The sequence below is a fragment of the Apium graveolens genome, unplaced genomic scaffold (genome assembly GCF_009905375.1).
Source record: "Apium graveolens cultivar Ventura unplaced genomic scaffold, ASM990537v1 ctg7849, whole genome shotgun sequence".
Classification (NCBI taxonomy): Eukaryota; Viridiplantae; Streptophyta; class Magnoliopsida; order Apiales; family Apiaceae; genus Apium; species Apium graveolens.
The window spans coordinates 43822-66990 of NW_027420680.1; the positions used below are offsets into that span (position 1 = coordinate 43822).

Genomic DNA, 23169 nt, shown 5'->3' on the forward strand with positions numbered 1-23169 from the left:
CAAGTATGTTCCTCAACTTAACAATCCTTCTATAAATAATACCCAGATTCGTTTCACGAGCTATTGGCGCCTAGTGCAACTGGTCTGGTTCATAGACGACTAACCCCAATTCAGGTCTTCGTATTATGGCCTTGATTAGATTGTTAAGTTTGCAACAACTTTATCGCTTCAGACACTGACTGTCAATAAAAAACTATACTTTCACTGGAATCCTTTAACTTTAGACAACGTCTTCATTGACCTCTGTCTATACCATATCTTCACTTCTTCAGATTCCTATGCTTCGAACACTATCTATCTTCAATTAATGCCAACACACTGAAATCTTCCGGTAGCACTTGTATACTGAATCTTCAACATTTCTGAAACCCTAAAAGTCTTTAACCTTTGTTCTTCACTGAGGCATGATCATATTAATAAAATTCTTTCAGTGACCTGTAGATAGACTGCAGGCCTTCTTCTAATCTTCTGATTTTTTATATTTTCCTTGTCTTCATTATTCCTGATTTCTTGTGTAGACATAGTATTATTAACCTGTCTTGTTCTAGTATTGTTCTCGTGTTGAGTTATCACGTAACTGTTCATAGAGCTACGCAATCTCACCAACAGTCAGTGAACTTTAATAACCACTGATGTCAAGCACATAAACTAAAAATCAACACCGAGTCCCCGGCAGCGGTGCCAAAAACTTGTTGGGGCGAAAACACTCGCTAATTTACATGCAAGTATAGCATTCGCAAGTAATATAAAATTATTTCTAGTTCATTCCCACTGAGACTCTTTTAGGTTAACTTCAATTTATGCACTTATGCAACAGTGGTATGGTTATTATTCAATGCTAAGATGATAACAAGTTGAGATTGTTTATAACTACGAGATTATACTAGCTAATATTAACTGTGAGAATTAAGGTTGATTAACTTATATGACACAAACATGGGATCCTAACTTCATTAAATACTTTATTTAGTAGCCTTTTTGTTCATAACATTAGCATGCAATGGTGATGACACTAATCAGATTACACAAAACTAGTAAACACCAACTTTCATTGTACGAATACCCTATTACCAGTCATTCACAAAAGAGATAGAAGCTGAATAACCACCAATTATGTTGAGACCATATATGTCTATAGAATTTGACAACATAATGGTTTAATGTGCAAGTTATCTATCATGATTATATAGGGCGAGTAAGATGGTTAAAATTACCTACGAATCATGCATATCAAACACATGAACCTATGCTAGCATGGCAAGTTCTAAATCCCAATATTCACTTTCGCTTCAATAGAGATTAACACGCTATCTTATAAGTTCGCGACACTCATAAGACGAATAAAGCACAACCAATACTAGGATATCATACAATCACCACACATTATGGTATCGAAATAAATTAACTAAAGAAATCCGTAAGAGAATCCCACGATAATGATTTGCTCATAACCGAACTCATCATCACTGTGGGTTCTGATGAAAGTATGGTATAATAAACTAAGTCTTTATAAAGATGAATATAAAACCAAAGTACGTTAAACAAGATTAATAGGTTCAATAAATAAGAAAACTAGCATCCAGGATTACAACTTAATATAAAATAATCACAAGAATAAACTAAATCCTCTTCGCCTTGGTTGAATTTGTGCTACTTGGTCTTCTCGTTGCCTCTCCTTAGTCTCCAATACTTGCTTCTTATTAAAACCATCTTTTCTAGGCTTTATATAGGTTGTAGAATCAAGATGGACTTCAAAATCTCAAAATCCAAGTAGAAACAAAATTCGGAAATCCCGGCCTGGCGCGAGCGCACGCTCTTCCAGTGCGGGCGCGCTGACCTCCTGGAATTTCTTCTTCTGGTTGTTTTTCTGGCTAGTTTGAGATGGCATTCCATGATCTTTCATCTTAGACACATTCCTAACACCAATTTAGCACCATAACAATGCTAAATCTCCTGATTCCTTCAACTATGCCCGAAATGCAAAAACACTACAAAAATGCATCAAATACACAAATAATTTGAGTTCAAAACATCAATTCAATCCTTTATAGAGCGTTCTTAAGTGGACATAAATGCCACTTAACAGCTAGACCTGCAGTATCTCTCTTACATAGCTGCTAATGGAGTCCGGACTAGGTTCCCTTGGGCCGTTCTCCGGGGCGATGCTATCCGGCTTGTCTTTTCTTTTTGTGAGTGTCTTGGGTTTCAGCTAACCCGGGATACTTTGATGATTTATAAAACCATGAACATGCTAAGATGTATGTGTTTACCTTATAGTCCGGACTTTGCTTTATTTTCTCACTTTGTGTATGTTTTTGTAAAGTACTTGTTCTTATTGTTATATTTCTTTGTTTTTTGACAGGCTTGCCCCACTACAATACGGACATGTCTTCCTCTGCATACAATGATGCTTTGTAAAGGCTAGGGACTACCTTCAAGATGAAGAAGAAGGCTCCTGTTGTGGGTTCCGGATCCAATCCTCTTCCGGAGGAAGGATCTCAGTGTAATGTTGTTACAAAGACGGATTCTGATGAGAAAAATAGGGGTCCGGGGAAGGATGTTGAATTAGAGGCCGAAGATGAGTTTGAGAATCTGGAGAAGATTGAACCCTTAGGAGATGTTCCTAAGATGATATTGTACGGAGGAGGAAGAGGCTTCGGAGTGTTGGTGCGAAACCTCCCCTGGTGGAGAAGTCTCACGTTGTTGTTGGTGCTGAGCCCGGGAGAGATAAGGGAAAGGGAGACCGGAGGAGGAGCGCCCGGAAAGGAGTGTTTTCTATAGTCCGGGCTCACAATTGGTCCATACTAGTGGATGCTTTTGCTTTAGAAAATAATTATAAGTTAACATGTTTGCTCTAGTCCAGATCCACCCTTGGTCTGGACTAGTGGATGATATTTTACTTTGAAAATTAATTCTAAGTAAATATGTTTGTTCTAGTCCAGTCCCATTATTGGTCTGGACTAGTGGATGCTTTTTTCCTTAGAAAATAATTCTAAGTAAATATGTTTGCTCTATTCCAGGCCCATTATTGGTCCGGACTAGTGGATGATATCTTACTTAGAAAATTAATTCTAAGTAAATATGTTTATTCTAGTCAAGGCCCATTATTGGTCCGGATTAGTGGATGTTTTTTTCCTTAGAAAATAATTCTAAGTAAATATGTTTGCTCTAGTCCAGGCCCATTATTGGTTCGGACTAGTGGATTATGTTTTACTTAGAAAATTAATTCTAAGAAAATATGTTTGTTCTAGTCCAGGCCCATTATTAGTCCGGACTAGTGGATGCTTTTTATATACAAATCTAAGGAAATATAATATAGAGAAATTCTTTTCATTAATATGAAACTTCATTCATACAAGCTATAAATTTGTTGCTTGCCATATAGGCTACACGATTTTGGTTGCTTTGTTTGCTTCTTTCTACTGGTAGAACTTCATGAGTCTGAGTCCATTCCAGGAATTGTGGACTTTTGAGCCATCCATGTAACACCCCCAGATCCGGGGTCGGGAATCCGGGTCGTCACGGTCTTTCTTTCCACAATATCACTTCACTTAATTATAATAAATAACCTTATGCTATGACCCCACACTAACACACACCATAACCCGTTATAGTCTCAGAGATGAAATTCAAATAAGTACAAGTCCTTGAATCCACAATTTAAAAGTTATTACAACCCAAAATGATTACTTGATAAATTTACAGTTAATTGCCATTATCTTCCACAAGTTATAATTATACAATATTTGGTTCCCCAAAAGTAGAATGCCTGATCTACCAATAGATCTACCTCTGCAGCTATAGCAGCTACAACATCAACGGGAAGACGCGGGATGCTTCCCACGCGCTTGCGCTGGGTCTGCTTGAGTCAGGCCATCTTTCCTAACTGTTGTTGTGTGATGAAGAAATGAAGCAAGAGTGAGCATTACAGCTCGCAAGATAATATACAGTGTAAACAATAATCCAAGTATCTAAATGGATAACTTACTAGAATCCTTTATCAAGTGTACGGTAATTACTTACTGGATATAAGTTTTAAGGAAGATGAAGTTACCAATTACTTCTTTATACTTATACCATTATTAGAAATCTACTTGAACTATTACTGTTCAAAGTATAATAAGTTTCAAAAGGTCATCCCATAGATGAGACCACAAGTTAAGACTTGAATAGATTCAATCTTTGAAATATTTTTAAAGGAAATGAAGTTACGAGATACTTCATTCAATGGGAACACCATTAAAACTATTTGACCCTGTCAATGCTTCGGTAACCACCCATTCGTAGCCTTTCGATCGAAATGCTACGGGTAGTGTTGCAGAATTGTCGAACTGGATGATGAACTCATTACGGGAGTTTTTGTCGCGCCAGGAAGACCACTTACGATGATCAGTCGTAGTAGTGCAACCCCACCATTTTCTACATGTAGAGGAGAACCTGTCGGATTTACTTGTCAACCGAACACTGGACTCCTAAAGAATGGACCGTCTTAGCGGAACTTCCAGGCCATTTGGGCCAATATAATTAGGCTGGGCCGGCGCCACTCGACCACTTACGCCACTCCTAGTTCAGATAAAATCCATGACTCTGAAATGTAAAGCTCGTCCCCACTTTCCCCAAGTAGAAACTTGTTGATACGGCTCCACCAAGAAGTCGTATCTAGTTGGAAAGGAAAACTCACCGATATTTCCCAGGCGATGCCTGTTAATGGATTAACTTGTTCCGAGAATTTTACTTCCCGAGTATTGGGTAAGTAATCAAAAACTCTTTTATCAAGACAGCAACCTTGTTGCGAATATAAAACACACCACAGAGCCGGATCCCTCAGGTTTTGAGCGAGTATTTAAATCCCCTTCGAAAGGAGGATCTTAAATATAAAATGAGTTTTGGGATCCGCTCTAACTTTTCAAATAATTTTGAAGACTCACAAAACATTTTTAAGAATGTTTGGAGTAATGTTGATTTAATAAAATAAATCAGTCCCAATATATTAGAAAATATCTGAATATTATTAATTAAATAATATTCCCATAAAGAATAATCTTTTTAAAAATAATTGAAGTAGAAGTTGTAAAACTTATACTTGAAATGAATCTTAAATAATCAAAGATATACTTATACGAAAGTAATATCTTTATTTGAATAATCAAAAGTAAGTTTGATTATCGACACATTATTCTTTAATAAAATAAAGAATATTATTTAGTAAATAATCGGAGTCATAAGTCCACGAAGTAATATTCAAAATAATATTTATTAATAAAATAAACGGAGTCATAAGCCCTCAAATGAATATTCAAAATAATATTCAATAATAATTAAACGGGGTCATAAGCCCTCGAATGAATATTCAAGATAATATTCAATAATAAAATAAAGTTATCGAATAAACCTTATTCGATTCATAGTTTTGAAAACTATTCATATATATATATATATAAATATATATATTATACTCGGGAGCCTCGACTCCCGGTTTTAGAAAAAGTTCACCTTTGGGTCCCGGTTTTAGAAAAAGTTCACCTTTGGGTCCCCTATACTAAGGGTATATGCAAATTACCGCTTATCTCTAACATAGGTATTATCAACTGAATCAACAGATATATGTATGAAGAATACGAAACAGGCATGCATATATACCATATGACATGCTACAATATATTGCAAGAATTTGCTAAATAATCATTATGCATCTATCACAAGATAATGCATGTACAAATGTATACATCACAACAACAGTATAACGGATAGAAAACTTGCCTGAGCGACTGGGGGTTATAAATGGCTTGAGACGAGTCTGGTAACCTATAAACAACATATAACTTGGAATTAAACCAAAGTCACTTATAAATCTATACTTTAACCAATTTAGACTCTAACGCTCGCTTTGCGCTCAATGATTCTCTTAAGTCGCTCGAGTACCCTCGGCTCCACCAATTTTAATAAATTAACCATTACGAGTTTTAAGGAGATTCTTTCGCGAGTGTCTTACCAACTGCCTAATACACTTTACATAAATGTTTCATACTCCAATTGGTCCTTTTAGGTCTTTAACCTATGTTTCAAAGTAAGGCGAGGGGTAATGATTCGTTCGCGAAACGTCGTTACTTAAAACGGCCGTTTCTCCTAAACCGTACATCGGAATCAAACGAACTACATATCAAAACGAAGCTCGTAACATGAACTATCTAATCATGGCAATGGTCAAAAACTAGCAGTAAGTACACGGGTCCTAATGTTAAGAATAAAAACAGCCTAAAGTAAATCGGAGTCAAACACTATTACCTTGCAATTTAACAAAGCTTGGAACTAGGTTTTTGATTTTTCTTTCTTTGGAAAAGAAGAAAAGCCGAGAGCTTGATGAAGAATGAGGAGAAAATTTTGTGTTTTTGGTGAAAATGAATTGTTGGCTTGGTTGGTTGACATTTTGATTTGTTTTGTTACCTTTTTACCATGGTAATTTTTGTGTGGTTCTAATTCAACCAACAACTCACTTGCTTGGTCATGCTTATGTCACCATGTGATGTCACCCTCCCTCCTTTGTGTTCTTCTCATTGGTTTGATGACATCATCCTCACTAATCTCTTTGATTAGCTTTTAATTATTTGGCTAATGACCGCTGATCTGTTATACGGTTCGCTTAACTTTCGTTTTCGTTTATCGTTTGAGGGATCATACCCGGGATCTTATTACTTAGGTTCCCTTAACCTTTCTCAATACATTATATTACTTTTATGATCCTTTATTAAAATCCTTGAATTTAAATCCTTTTTATCCTGTTACCTTATACTCAATTCTTTCGATATCTGGTGGATTTTCGGGAAAAATCAAAAGGTTCAAATTTGGATTCTGACGATCTTTACATACACTTATATATCATATAGAGTACCAATAAAATCTCAGAATATCCATAAAAGAACCCCTACATAGTGTGGCATGAAAAGTTTTCTTATTCAGCAATATCAGCAAAAACACTATTCATAAGGGTTACAAAAAGTTCAAAATTTTGGGGTTATTACAATCCATGTTCATCAGTTTGTAGATTCCTGTCCTCAGGACTTCTTTGACCTTATATGGTCCTTCGCATTTGGGCATTAGCTTTCCCGTGTTTGTAGGATCTGATTCTTCTGTGTCTCGAAGAACTAGGTCTCCAACTTGAAAGTTTTTTACTGTGGACTTATTACTGAAATGTTCTTTTATTTTCTCCTCATACCTCTCCATTTTTGCTATAGCTTGGTCCCGGACTTCATCAATTAGCACTATTGTCTGATCATTTGCTGAATAAGTTTAGTGTGTCTAACTTTTAATAAATGGTTTGTAATAGTGAGTCGTTTAAATCATACTTGAACCTGGATCGGATCTTGGTTTTGGGGTCGTGATAATATAATAATAATAATAATCTTGTAGTTTATATTTCTGGTTTATTGTGGTTAGTGATGTCAACTCCTGACCCCAGGGTTGAGGCCGTCACAGTTGGTATCAGAGCTACAGATTCAAGTCCCTGATTTAGGTTAGGAATTGAGTCAAAAAGGTATAGAAACTATTTCCTAAGGTGTGAGTCAGCAACTCATTTTGAGGAGCAACCCTAAAAGTCAGTCCAGGGTTCCGACAACGTTACTCTGGCATCTATTGATGTTTTGATAGAATTGCCTTAACCTTGTTGTGTCTTTCCTGTATATTTATATTGTTGACAGTGGCCCATAGTGATCTCTATTTCTCCATCCCGGGAGAACAGATCTAATTCAGACAGTTCAGACTCGGAGAGGACCTTAGATGTTGTAGCTGAGGAGACTCATTTGCCTCCCCCGCCAGTGCCTCAATTTGTTCCGAGAGATATGCCTGGACCTAGTGCCCGTCCTCGTTGGGTACAGAGATTAGTGTCAGCTGTTAGGGACTTTCCACCGGGTTACGCACCCAGTTCTTCTTTCTCCAGACCTCCAGTCCCTCCTTATGTTCCTACAGGTACCTCCTCCCCAATTCCGTATCATGTTCACCAGGCGGTGAACAGATCTTTTATTAGAGAGCAAAGCCCGGAGCTGGCCGTGCATCTTGATTGAGTACCAGTTGGACCCTTTTAGGGCATCCCTATTCCCTCACCCAATATCCAGGCTAGAGTGACGACTTTGACTCAGACTGCTGTTGAGCGAGCTAGGTCTATTGACCCTTTTATTAGCTCTGAGTTTAGGGCCATTCAGTACCAGGACTTGGTTAACTGGCTAGTGTTCGAGTTAGGCTCGATTGGTGGCAGTGTCAGTTGCAGTAGTTAGAGCAGAGTTGCAACAGTGTCAAATAGAGCTCAAACTTGGTTCTTGAGGAGTTCTGTAGTTGTTTTCTTTATATATGTACATTATGTTGTTGTAGTTTGTAGTAGTTGGAGGCTGTTATATCAGCCAATTTTGTTGTGTACTCGGATGGGTTAGTAGTTGGATATCAGTTGTATCAGTTGGATTTCTATATGGTTGTTATATAGTAGCTGCCTTATAATGTTGTTCAGTTTTTATATACTTGTGTGTTGTTATTGTTGTTACTATTATTGTTGCTTCTGTTTTTGGTATTTCTAGAATATAATCTTTCACTCAGGATGGATCCAATTAATTGAGGATGAGGATATTGTCTTAGTGGCAGCACTCTCCTGATACATATATATAAATTGTTTGGAGCAATCTATTTTCTTATATATGACTGCTATGTTTCAGGAGAATTCCACTTTAGAAGAATTCTCAACCCAACAACGGATCTACTGGGGATCCCTCCATGAGTGAATTGATAGATTTGTAGCGTCAGCGGTCTACTCAGCTGGCCCAACAGCAACAACAATTCCAGCAGCAACAACAACAATTTCAGCAACAACAACATCTCATACAACAACAACATCAACAAATCCAATAGCAGCAGCTGCAGATCCAACAGCAGCATCAGTTGAGGGGGGAAACCAAGCTGTTAGGTTTAAGTCTTTCCAGGTTGTGAAACCCCCAGAATTGAAAGGTGAAGTAGATCTTATTTCTTCCAGGATCTGGTTGAAGGAAATGGAGAAGGCTTTTGCACTCGCCAAGGTGAGTGAGGATTTGAAGACATGCGATGCTAGTTATTTTTTGAAGAATGATTCGAATTATTGGTGGGAATCTATGCGAGCATTGGAAGGAAAAGGTCCAATTACCTGGACCCAATTCACAGAACTGTTCTTGGAAAAATATTTCACGGATTGTCTCCAGAGTCGGATGGAGATGGAGTTTTTAGAATTGAATCAAGGGGACAGAAGAGTCACAGAGTATGAAGACAAGTTCACATAATTGGCTCGTATAACACCAGAATATGTGAGTTCGGAAGCTCAGAGAGCGAAGCGGTTTCAACAAGGATTGAAGCCAGAGAGTAGGAGTGGAGTTGTAGCTCTACAACTCAAGACATATACTTCGGTATTTCAGGCTGCCTTAGTAATAGAAAGTGATTAGAAGTTAGCTGCTAAAGAAAGAGGTGAGAAGAAAAGGAAGTTTGAAGGTGGGGCTGTAAAGTCAGAACAAGAAGGAGTAAGTCAGAAGTTTCAGCGACGGTTTGGAAGGAATAAAGATAGGAAATATAAGAGGTAGAATTTTCCACAAGTTAGGCCCAGTACTACTTCAGTTAGTTCTACTCCGACAAAGTCCAACAAGTCGGTGATCGATTGTAAGACATGTGGAAAGAAGCATAATGGTCAGTGCAGAGAGAACGTCAACTGTTTCAAGTGTGGTCAGAAGGGTCATTATTCTACTGAGTGCAAATCCGAGAACCAAGGAGTAACCTGTTTCAGCTGCGGCAAAGTGGGACATATCGCTAGGAATTGCAGATCAGTTACCCAGGGCAGTATAGAAAGAAGTGTATCTCAAGGACCAGTAGCAAGTACCGCCAGAGCTAGAACTTTTAAGATGACTAAGAAATCCACGGCTCATGATTCCGATGTAGTTGCAGGTATGCTTTCTCTTAATTCCGTTCATGTTAACGTTTTATTTGATTCGGAAGCATCTAAAACTTTCATATTCATGAACTGTGTGAATAAAATGCAATTAATGTTGGAAGACTTAGATGAACCTTTAACCATTGAGGTGGCTAATCAAGATAAAGTACCTGTAAGCCAATTCTGCCCTAAGTGTTCCATAGAGATTTCAGGTCACTCTTTCCCCGCTGACCTAATACCTTTTGAGTTAGGAGAATTCGACGTTATTCTAGGCATGCATTGGTTGTCTCTGTATAATGCAAGTATTGACTGCAAGAAAAAGAGAGTTCTGATGTATACAACATATAATGTAAAGATAAGTTATCAAGGACAGGGGAAGGACAAGAAGTTTCTCTCAGTACTGCAGGCCAAGAAATTGTTAAGGCAAGGTTGCGAAGCATATTTGGCTCATGTGGTAGACACCAAGAAAGAGACCCCTACTCTGGATGAGATTCCCATTATAAGGGAATATCCCGACGTCTTTCCGGAAGAGTTTCTAGGATTACCACCTGATCGAGAAATAGAGTTTTCCATTTATTTGATACCTGGAGCAGAACCAGTTTCTAAAGCTCCATACCAAATGACTCCAGTGGAAATGAAGAAATTTGCCAAGCAACTTCAAGAACTGTTAGATAAAAGACTTATCCGACCAAGTGTTTTTCCGTGGTGTGCTCCAGTGTTATTCGTAAAGAAGAAGGATGGAAGTATGAGGTTATGTATTGATTATAGGGAGCTGAACAAGTTAACGATCAAGAATAAGTATCCTCTACCGAGGATTGACGATTTCTTTGACTAGCTTAAAGGAGCATGCTATTTTTCAAAGATCAACTTAAGATCAGGCTACCACCAACTGAAGATCAAGCTTGAAGATATACCCAAAATTGCAATAAGAAAAAGGTATGGCCATTATGTGTTCTTAGTGATGTCGTTTGGATTGACCAATGCACCAGCAGCTTTTATGGATTTAATGAACCGGGTGTATAGGGAGTACTTGGATAAGTTTGTTATTATATTTATTGATGACATCCTGATTTATTCAAAGACTCAGGAAGATCACGCAACGCACCTACAGATTGCCCTCCAAAGGTTAAGAGAAAAACAAATGTACGTAAAGTTTTCCAAGTGTGAGTTTTGGTTGACAGAAGTATAGTTCCTTGGACATGTGGTAAGAAAGGAAGGTATCAAGGTAGACCCTGTAAAGATTGAAGCTGTATCCAAGTGGGAACAACCAAAGACTCCGATATAAGTGAAAAGTTTTCTTGGGCTAGCAGGATATTATTGAAGATTTGTAAAGGATTTATCTAAGATCGCAGCCCCGTTAACCAAGCTAACCAGGAAGAATGAGAAATTTATTTGGACAGAGAAGTGTGAAGAAAGCTTCCGGGAACTGAAAAAGAGACTAGTATCAGCTCCAGTACCAGCATTTCCAGATGAGACGGGAAACTTTATGGTATATAGCGATGCTTTTTTAAAAGGATTGGAATGTGTACTGATGCAACACGTAAAGTCATCGTTTATGCCTCCAGACAATTAAAACCTCATGAATAGAAGTATCCAGTCCATGACCTCGAGCTGGAAGCTATAGTTTTTGCATTCAAATTGTGGAGACATTATCTATATGGAGAAAAGTGTGATATTTACACGTATAATAAGAGCTTGAAGTATATATACACTTAGAAGGACTTGAACATGAGACAAAAAAGATGGTTGGAGTTAATCAAGGACTACGATTGTTCCATTAACTATCACCCAGGTGAGGCCAATGTGCAGGCCGATGCCTTGAGTAGAAAAGAGAAACTGAATTTGGTTCAAATTGCAGAAGAGTTAGCATGAGACTTAGAAAGAATGGAAATTGAAGTTTGATTACCAGAAGAGGTAAGAAGCAACTGTATGAGATTACGTTTCAATCAGCATTAATGGATAAGATAAAAAGGTGTCAAGAAGGAGTTATGGAGCAAGAATTGGACAGTCTGACATGAGAAGAACTATGTACCCAAAAGGATAACCAGGGTATGTTTAGATTCTCTTCCAGAATTTGGATTCCCAATGTGACGGAACTGAAGAACGAAGTTTTACATGAGGCGCAAAACTCTCGGTTTTCCATCCACCCTAGGAGCACTAAGATGTATCTAGATTTGAAGGAAAATTTCTGGTGTCCAGGAATGAAGAACGATATTGCAAATTGGGTTAGCAAATGTCACGTGTGCCAGACTGTAAAAGCAAAACATCAAAGGCCAAGCGGATTATTACAACCCTTAGAGATTCCCCAATGGAAATGGGAAGAGATTGAAATGGATTTCGTAGTGGGATTACCAAAGACGAGAGCTAATCATGATGCTATTTGGGTAATCATTGACAGATTGACAAAGTCAACACATTTCCTTTCAATCAACGAAAGGTATTCTTTGGAAATTCTAGTTAAGTTGTATTTGGATGAAATAGTTACCAAGCATGGAGTGTCCATTGTATCAGATCGAGACCCGAGATTCAATTCAAGGTATTGGACTAAGTTTAAAGAATGTCTAGGAACCAAGCTGAATATGAGTACCTCCTATCATCCTCAGACAGATGGTCAGAGTAAGAAAACCATCCAGATAATAGAAGATATGTTAAGAGTTTGTGCTTTGGATTTTAAGGGAAATTGAATTCTCCTACAAAAATAGTTATCATGCCAGCATTTATGAAGCCTTGTATGGACGCAAGTGTAGATCACCAATTGTATTGGGATGAAGTAGGAGAGAAGTAAGTGTTAGGACCTGAGCTAGTTCAGCAGATCAAATATGCAGTAGCATTGATTCGGAAAAGGTTAGAAATAACCCAGGATAGATATAGAAAGAATGCGAATTTGCATCGAAAAGATATGAACGTCGAAGTGGGATCACTGGTATTTTTGAAAGTATCACCTTGGAAAGGATTGGTTCGATTTGGTCAGAAAGATAAACTTAGCATGGGGTATAGAGGACAATTTAAAGTTTTGAAGAAGATAGGAAAAGTCGCTTACGAGATAGCATTGCCGCCGCAGTTGCAGCACATTCATAATGTGTTCCACGTATCTATGTTGAAGCCATATAATCCTGATTCGAATCAAGTTATAGAATATGAACCGATCGAGCTTTAATCAGATTTGTCCTATATGGAACAACCAATCCAGATTTTAGATCGTAAAAAGCGAGTCCTTAGAAATAAATCAATCCCCACAGTGAAAGTACTTTGGAGAAATCCTCGAGTAGAAGAGTCCACTTGGAACTAGAATTATACATGCTTGATAAATATCCTCATTTGTTTAGTTAAGTCAGATTCTGGGGAAAGAATCTTTTTAGGGGGGGAAGGATATAACGACTCGTACATTTTGTATTATTAAAAAGTGTCACTGTTAAATAATTAATTATATTAATATGTGTATTGGTTTTGACAGCTGGGTGTTATTATTATTATTTATATATGATTTATTGGTGTACATGGTTTATCTGCGTAATTAATTATTGAGTTGTATTGACCTGATTTTACTTTTAAAAGTGGTTTTATGGCAGATTTATTTTCATAAATATTTGGATTATCTCTAAAATTGTTTTTATGATTTTATAATTTCATTAATTATTTTTTGGATTTTATAAAATTTAGAAATCAATATTTCATTAATTATTTAACTTTAAATAATTTTTTGATTGCATTTATTTGTAAATTCAGTATTTAATTCCAGTATACTTCAAAAATTACGGAAACTCATATTTTATGAAGTTTATAATATTCTGAGAATTTTAAAAATATTCTAAAAATATTTTGGGATTAATTTCACCCGCACGTTTATTCGTTAATTTGATAAATCCGGATATAACACGCGTTTGAATAATTCGTATTTAATTACGTAATTTTTATTTTATTAACTTTCGAACATTTTTGATAATTTTGGTATTTTATTTATAATTTTTCGGCTCATTTTCAACCTCGGCTTTGTTCGATAAAATGCATAAAATGAGTCAAATTCAGGATTCCGAATATTACAGGGACACGTGTCAAAATCTTTTAAAAGAAATTGACACGTATCCTGTTTAAATGATACGTGTAAGCAGCTCGGTTATTTCCCAAATCAATTTCTGTACTCTCTCTCTCATCTCGGCTGTCACTCTCTCGAAATCTCTTATTTCTCTCTCTCGAATCTCTCTCGATTTCTCTCACTTTCTTTCACCTCTCTCCCTCTCTTCCTTCCTTGTCCTCTGTTCTCCATTCTCTTATGTTTTCCGGTGAGTTCCGGTTGTTTAACTCCGGTTATTAGCTTCGATTGTTCCTGTTGATTATGTATATATACACTCATATATGTGTATGTATCTGTGCGGTGTTGCCCTGTTTGTTGCTATCTGTTTTTCCGGTCGCCGCCGTCTGAATTTCCGGCTATGTGTCTGGGTGTTTGTGTGTGTATGCGCGTGTGTGTTGTGTGTGCGTTGTTTGTGTTGTTGTGGTTGCTGCGGGTGTTGGTCTATGTGATTCCTGTGTTTTTTGCCCATGTTCTATTCTTGCAGATTGAAACTTGGAATATTATATTAATCTTTGATAATTTTCTGCAGAAAATTATTTTCAATAATTATTCGTGATATTAATTATTCAAGCGGAAATGATTTTAAAATAATCGTTGAAGTTTAGCGTTGGAAACCTGAAAATTAATCGGGTACATGTAAAATTATGCCACCGTCGACGATGAACTTCGGCGAGTCAACGGTGGACGGTGATGATTCTTATATGAGTCCTAAATTTATAAAATAAATAAAGTGGTTCGTATAATTAGTTTCATACATAAATAGTTATTTAATTGTGAAAATTGTATTGTGACGTAAATTGTGATTTCTTGGGATTGACATCGATTATGTTTCGACAGGTAGGCTTATAAATAGAGGAGTCGTTGTCGAAATTTTTCAAAAAAATATTTTTAAATACGAAACGAGTATTATATGGTATTAAATGCTTTACCCCTATCGTGAATATTAATTACGTGATTATGTGTATATATTTATACATTATACGAGTCGGGTTATCGAATTGGGTTATTTAGGTTCGAGGATATCAAGCATGTCGGTATAACTAATTAGGTTACTCTGTTACTGTAGATCTCAGTCGAGTCTCGCGAGGACCGAAGTCAGCGTAAAAGCTACCTAGGATTTCTGTAAAGCATTGTAAGGCAAGTACCCTGACCATTCTTTTATGGTTCAGTACATATGGATAAACTGTTGTTTAATTCTCGTACATGAACATAAATGTTTTAAAGTTACGTATCCCATGTAGTTATAACTAATTGTTTTAAATCTGTTTTGGGGAAAAGTAACTTTGAAATGTACCTATCTTGAATGAAAATGATTTGTGTACCAGGTTTTATGTGTGTTGTTAAATGAACGGTTTTAAAATGAGATAGGTACAAGTGTTTTGAAAACTGGATAAAACGATCAGATATTGGATACATAGGGGCCAAAGTGGACTATTGAGGTTGCGTAAGAGGCTAATCCGGTTGCGCGCATTATATAACCGATTAGTCCAGCAGGTCAGAGACCTAGCTAGTCTTTGAGTTCTGGAATAGGTGTATGGAATGGAAGTTAGAGCCGTCTGGTGTTGATAACCTGATCAGTTGTCTTCACATATCTATTATGTATTTGATTTGGCTTTGGGATTCCCGTAAGGAATAAGTAATTTGTATAGTTGAATAATAAATGTGAATAACATGCTAAAACTGGACTCTGGTATTTACACTACACACGACTATGTTGTTTTATAAAGAGCATGCTAGTCAGTGATATCCAGTTTCTTTATCAATGATTATTTACCATGGTTTGAAATGATTTACAGGTTACTGATTTCATGTTGATTTATAGTTCTATTCCTATAACCGTTTACTTACTATTTTTATTTTGACATTCATATGTTGGTACTGCTGAGCGATTATATGCTCACCCTTGCAACCTGTTATATATATATCGCTGATTCCTAGAAGACCTATCAGACCTTGGCAGAATAGAATCTCAGCCCCTTCTAGACCTGGCTCCTCTGAGGTAGTTTGTATCAGACCATGTGCGGTCTGATGAGTTGCTGAATAAGTTTAGTGTGTCTGACTTTTAATAAATGGTTTGTAATAGTGAGTAGTTTAAATCATACTTGAACCTGGATCGGATCTTGGTTTTGGGGTCATGATAATATAATAATAATAATCTTGTAGTTTATATTTCTGGTTTGTTGTGGTTAGTGATATCAACTCCTGACCCTGGGGTCGAGGCCGTCACAGCTTGTCCTGTAGGACCATAATACGCTTGGTAGTTCTTCTGGCCATTTTCTCTTTGTTTCTTTTAGTCTTTTCTCAATACCCCGGAGCAGGATTCTATTGGTGACTTCCACTTGCCCATTTCCTTGGGGATATGCCACTGTTGACCTTTTGTATTTGATCTCGCACTCCTTGAGGTAGGACTCAAATTCTGATCCGATGAACTGTGGTCCATTATCTGATACTAGTACTCTTGGAATCCCGAACCTTATCCAAATATTGTCTATAAACTTTATGCAGTCCTACTAGTTTATGGTCCTCATTACCTTCACTTCAACCCATTTGGTCATGTAATCAATTGAAACTAACAAGTACCTGAGATCTCCTTTGGCCCAGGGAAAGGGTCCCATACTATTAATGCCCCAGACAACAAAGGGGATTGGAGATAGGACTGATGAAGGTAGGACTGGGCTTATCCGGGATACAGTGCTGAAGAGTTGGCATTCCTTGTATTTTTTTCACAAACTCTACTGCATCTTTGTGAATAGTTGGCCAGTAGTAGCCTTGTCTTATGATCTTGTGAGCTAGGGCCTTTGCAGACATGTGATCTCCGCATATTTCTTCATGGACTTCCATTAAACAGTAGTTAGCTTCTTCTGGTCCGACGTACTTTAGAATAGGAGATGAGAAGGTCATGAGGTATAGTAGTCCTTCTTCAATGAAGAACTTGGCTGTTGTGGCTTTTAGTGTTTGAGCTTTTCCTTTGTCTTCCGGGAGTTCTCCTTTTTCTAAGTAGTTGATAAAAGGAGTCATCCAGATCTGGTTGCTTTCGATCTCTAAGACTTCTTCAGAATTAATAGATGGTTTTTGGAGTTCTTCAAAGTAAACTGAGCAGTCTAGATCTGATGAGTTCCGGACTAACTTGGATAGAATATCCGCTTCCTCATTTTCTTCTCGACATAATTGCAGGACTTGATGCCCCGGGATTGAAGCTAGGTAGCTTTGAACCAGTGCTTGATACTTTTCCAGAATAGGGTCATTGGCTATGTATTCTCTGTTTGTTTGCTTTACCACTATATGGGAGTCGCTATAGATTTTCAAGTCTTGGACTTTCAGAGTCCTGGAGATCTTTAGTCCTGCAATTAATGCCTCATACTCTGCCTGGTTATTTGTTGCCGGGAAGCTGAATGATATAGTTGTCTCTATCATGAATCCCTCATGACTTGTTAGGATGAGTCCGGCTCCCGACCTTTCACTTGTTGATGAGCCGTCTACTTTCAAAGTCCATGCTCCTGGATTTATAGCTTGATCTGTCTCCAGATCTATGTTCTTTGGTTCCGGCTCTTCCGGGAAGTTGCATTCAATTATGAAATCTGCAAGTGCTTGAGCTTTAATGGCAGTTCTGGGAATGAAGCTTAAATTGAACTGGCTTAACTCCACATCCCAATTGACTAGCCTCCCCGAGATATCCGGCTTGTGGATTATCTTCCTTAGAGACTGATTTATGACCACTCTGATTTCTCTTCCTTGGAAGTAGTGTCTAAGCTTTCTTGATGTTGTGACCAAGGCGAAGGCAAACTTTTCTAGTCTTGGGTACCTGGTCTCCGCATCTTTAAGTACTTGGCTTACATAATAAACTGGTTGCTATCTTCCATTCTCTTCCTGGATTAAGGTAGCCCCGACTGCTAGTGCTCCCGCTGATAAGTACAGGTAGAGAGGCTTTCCTGGTTGGGCTTTAGTTAGGACTGGTGGCTTGGAGAGGTAGGATTTGATCTCTTCAAATACTTTCTGACATGCCGGGGTCCAGTTAAATTCTTTCTTGTTATTTGCTCCTTTGAGTAGATCAAATAATGGTAAACATCTCTCTGCTAGCTTGGAAATAAATCTTCTAAGTGCTACTAGTGATCCCACTAGCTTCTGAACATCTTTCTGGGCCTTGGGAGCCCACATCTCCTGGATTATTTTTATTTTCTCCAGATTAGCTTCAATTCCTCGGTTGCTGATCATGAATCCCAAGAACTTGCCTGCTCCAACTATGAAGGTACATTTCTCCGGATTTAGCTTGAGTTCATGCTTCCTCATGTTGTCAAAGCATTCCCTCGTATCTTCTATGTGTCCTGGGATGGTTGTGAACTTAGAAATCATATCATCGACATAGGACTCCAAGTTTCTCTTGAACTGGGATTTGAATATCTTATTCATGGCTATTTGGTTAGTGGATCTTACGTTTGTCAGTCCAAATGGCAACATCACATAAGCGTAGACTGATCTTTGAGTTATGAATGTTGTCTTGGGTATGTCCTTCGGGTTCATCTTGATCTGGTTGTATCTGGAGAAGGCGTCCATGAAACTTAGCATGATGTGTCCGGAGGTGGCATCTATCAGCTGATCAATATTGGGCAGAGGGTATGGGTCATTCGGGCATGTATCATTCAAATCAGTGTAGTCCACACATATTCACCATTTTTTGTTTGACTTCTTCACCATGAAAACGTTTTCTAACACTCCGGATACTTGATTTCCTTGATAATCCCTACTTTGAGCAACTTTTCCTTCTTCATCTATTGCTTTTTGCCTCTCCGGGTCAAAGTTTCTTCGTTTTTGCTTGATCGGCTTTTTGTTGGGGTTGACGTCCAAACTATGCATTGCTATGGACTCATGCAGTTCGGGCATGTCTCTTGGACACCAGGAAAAGATATATTTGTACTCCCAGAGCAAGGACACCAGTTCTTCTCTAAAGGACTCTTCGAGTCCTGACCCAATTCTCACCTTTTTGTTAGGGCTGCTCTTATCAATCTGAACTTCCTCTGTTTCGACTACGGCCTCAAATTTTTCTTTATCTTTTGTTGAGACCATTTGATGAAGTCGGGCTTCGGAGTTCTTCTTCAAGTAGGAGCTAACTTGTTCTGATCCTTTATCTTTGGTTGCTTGCATGGTAGGACTGGCTTGGTCTAGGACCGGATTCGCCTTGTCGACTACCATGACTTGGTTGCTTATCAGTTCTTCGGAACCTAGTTTGGTTGCTTATCAGTTCTTTGGACTTGATTCAATGAATTGAACTTCTTTTGTTATTTCTTCCCTTGGCCGGGGACAGTGTTTCTTGATGATTTGCTGTTTGTGAAGGACTCTAGCCTTCCTTTTGTTATCCTGGTGGGTTGCTGCCATGACTAACCCCTTGCTGTAGCATGTTTCAGCAACTCCATAATCTCTTTTTATTTCTCCGACTCTCGTCGGTGTTGGGAACTTGATCTTGAGATGGGAGATTGAAGTTATTGCTTGCATCATATCTAAAGCTGACTGGCCAATTATTCCATTGTAGGATGAAGGAGTGTTGATGACATAGAACTTGATGACATGAGTCACTTGGTTAGGAGCAGTTCCTAAAATAATAGGTAGGTATAGGTCCCTTGGATGGAGACTGGATAATGTCTGAACCCATAGAGTGGATCTTCGCGGTAATCATTTGAGCGGATGCTCCCTAACTGCATTCGATCCACTATATGCTTAAATGAAATATTTACCGAGGAGCCGTTGTCTATCAACATTCTTCTTACTTCATTATCAAAGATATCCAAGGTGATGACTAAAGCTGCATTGTGGTGGGGGTTGACTCCTTCATAGTCCTTACTGCTGAAGGATATCACCATATCCGGGAGTGATTGTATTGAGAGCTCTTGTTCGCCAAAGTCTGGACTTCGTGGTGGGGAGTGGGAACCTCCTAGGACCACATTAACTACATTCTTTTTTTTCCGCTGCCCCTCTCCTATGTCATTGCTGTCCCGGACCAAGTACTTCAAGTTTCCTTTCTTTACTTGCTCCTCGATGAAGTGACAAGCAATTCTCAGTCTTGTGGCCATGTGTCTCATGATAATCACACTGCTTATTGTAAGTCATGTTGTAATTTCCGCGATATCGCGTGTAATTATTTTTATCAATAAATGATTATTATGTGATTATTATGTGAATTTTGGTGAATTATATCTTGATTGATAATAATACTTATATGTATATATGTGATAAAATGTGAGTGTCTTAATTTTATTATGTCTAGAATAAAATATAGATAATTAAGATATTTTTATTGTTGTGCATATGTTGTGTACTTGATGATTTCATAAACAAAACATCTAAGTAGATTTTACTTAGTGAAATAATGTAGCACTCGACGGATAAAAATTATAGTCCCGACGGATAACTCATTATAGTCCCGACGGATGATGACTTATCATCCATCGAGTGAGTAGCTTATGTAATAATGAGTCTGTAGCACAGTTCTGTATACATCTTTGTATAGATTCTGTAGTAACCTATAAGTCATGTTGACTTTAACTAGATATGCAGAATAGGTTGATTAATTGTATATAAATGATGTCTTGTAATTCTGCATAAGTGAAATGAAGTCAAGTGCCAAAATAGCTACCGACGGATGATTAACAAAGCCATCGACGGATGATCAAATGACTATCAACGGATGTTTAATATAGCAGTCAACGGATGTTTAATATAGCAGTCGATGGATGATCAATGAAGCCATCAACGGATGTTCATAAAGTCGACGGATGATCATATATCCAATGGATGTTCATAAAGTCCAACGGATGATCATATAAAGAATTCAAACAGTAGTTGACCAGTGATAACAGGGCACAAGCGTCGAGGTGTATACAAATCTACTGTGGAAGCCCATTAACTGGGTAATAGAGGACGAAAAGTAACAAAGCTTAAAACTGATAGTTTTTATATTTATTCAGTCTTTTTGACTTTGTAATCTTGGTAATATATAAACCAAGAACGTAGCAAATAGAAAAAAGTGAGCTGAGATACACAAATAGAGAAATCTTTGTAAGCAGAATCATTAGCATTTCCCTGTATTCTTAGTAGTTCAATTTGTAAGCAGCTGTGAGCATTTTTGCACACAGAGTCCTCTCGATATATAATATATATCTCTGGTGGAATTGTTTAAATCCACCAGAAAGTTTTTAAAGACTCTTGTTTTTAATTACTTATGTTTTGATTCAATTAAGTTTCTATTCCACATTGTGCTAATCAAAACACTTATATCTATATTCAAGTTTGAACATTTTTATTTCGAGAAAAAGGTTCAAGAATTCCATTCAACCCCCCTTCTGTAATTCTTGCTATATTGTTAAGGGACTAACAATTGGTATCAGAGCAAGCTCTTAATCTACAAAGAGTTTAAAGATCAAAACAATTCAGCAAGATGAACAAGAAAGATGTTGGAGTCAAGATTCCTTTTCTAGATAAAGATAATTACCATCATTGGAAGGTAAAGATGCATCTTCATATGCTTTCTCAAGATGAGGCCTATGTGGACTACATAGAAAGAGGCCCTCATGTTCCAATGAGAGCTGTAACAGGAAACGAGCCATCAGTTCCCAAGTCAAGGCACGAATGGTCTGATCCTGATATTGAACAAGTTAGGAAGGATAAAAAGGCCATGAACATTCTGTGCAATGGAGTTGATGCAGACATGTTTGACAACATTATCAACTGCAAAACTGCCAAGGAAGTCTGGGATACTATACAGATAATCTGTGATGGCACTGAGCAAGTTAGAGAAAACAAGATGCAGCTCTTCATTCAGCAATATAAGCATTTTCACAATGAGGAAAGTGAGTCACTCACTGACATTTTTAGTAGATTTCAAAAACTACTAAATGATCTTAAGTTGCATAGAAGAGTCTATCAGACTAAAGACTCTAATCTGAAATTCTTTAGATCTCTTTCAAAGGAATGGAAACCAATGACAGTCTCATTAAGAAACTCACAAGATTATAAAGAGTTTACTTTGGAGAGACTGTATGGCATCCTTAAGACCTATGAGCTTGAGATAGAGCAGGATGAAAGGATGGAGAGAGGAAAGAAGAAAGGAGGACCCATTGCACTAGTTGCTGATTTGGAAAAGGAGAAGGAAGTGAAGATGGAAGTTGGTGAGTCAACTTCTAAGGTCTGTGAGAATAAGGGCAAGGGGCTTGTAGTAGAAAGTAAAGATTCATTGAGCCAAGATGACATGGAGGACATTGATGAGCACCTAGCATTTCTTTCCAGGAGATTTGCCAAGCTCAAGTTCAAGAAGAACTTTGGAGCAGCCAAGCCAAATAGAAACATGGTAGATAAGTCAAAATTCAAATGTTTCAACTGTGGCTTGGCAGCGCATTTTGCAAATGAGTGTAGAAATTCAGATTCCAGTAAGAAAAGGTTTAAGTCTGTGGATTATAAGCAAAAATACTTTGATCTACTCAAACAAAAGGAAAGGGCTTTTATTATACAAGAGAATGACTGGGCAGCAGATGGTTTGGATGAAGATGAAGATGTCAGCTATGTCAATCTAGCCCTAATGACCAAGTCTGATGAAACAGAGACAAGTTCCTCAAGCAATCAGGTAATTACTACAAACCTTGCATATTTATCTAAAGCTGAGTGTAATGATGCCATAAATGACATGTCTACAGAATTATATCATTTGCGTGTTACACTTAAGTCTCTTACTAAAGAAAATGCTAAAATCAAAGAAAACAACTTTCTTGAGTCTCAGTTTTGTTGATTTTGAGAAACTAAGAATTGAGTGTAAGATTGCCAAGGAGGAATTAACTGAGTCCTTGAAAAAGGAAGAGATTTTAAAGAAGCAGCTTGAGCGTAAACAAGAGGTGATTAAGGCATGGAAAACATCCATGGATGTCCATGCTCAAATCACCAAAGTTCAAGGAATTGAGTCTTTTTGTGATGAAGCCTGGAAAAAGAGCAAAGAGAAACTAGAACCTAATTTGGTAGATGGTTTGCTAACAGATGTAGACTCGACGGATGATGAGGACTATCCGTTAGATAACAAAAAGTGTTATCCGTCGAAAGATGAAAATCCTCATTCGTCGGCTGTGAGCAAGCCCATTAGCAAAGCCAAACTAATCAAGCTGAATGAGAAGTATGGGTCTGTTTCCAAGAACTT

The 23169-nt window shown here is 37.7% G+C and overlaps 1 protein-coding gene across 1 annotated transcript; it reads right to left on the reverse strand.

The window, feature by feature from the left end:
* Positions 1–16619: 16619 nt before the first annotated feature.
* On the reverse strand, positions 16620–19187 carry LOC141704443 (uncharacterized). The gene is made up of 2 exons (XM_074507681.1): positions 18667–19187; positions 16620–17802 (listed from the first exon to the last, which is right to left on the reverse strand). Exons 1-2 carry the CDS (start codon positions 19185–19187, stop codon positions 16620–16622), a joined length of 1704 nt encoding a protein of 567 aa, XP_074363782.1.
* Between the last annotated feature and the right edge of the window lie 3982 nt (positions 19188–23169).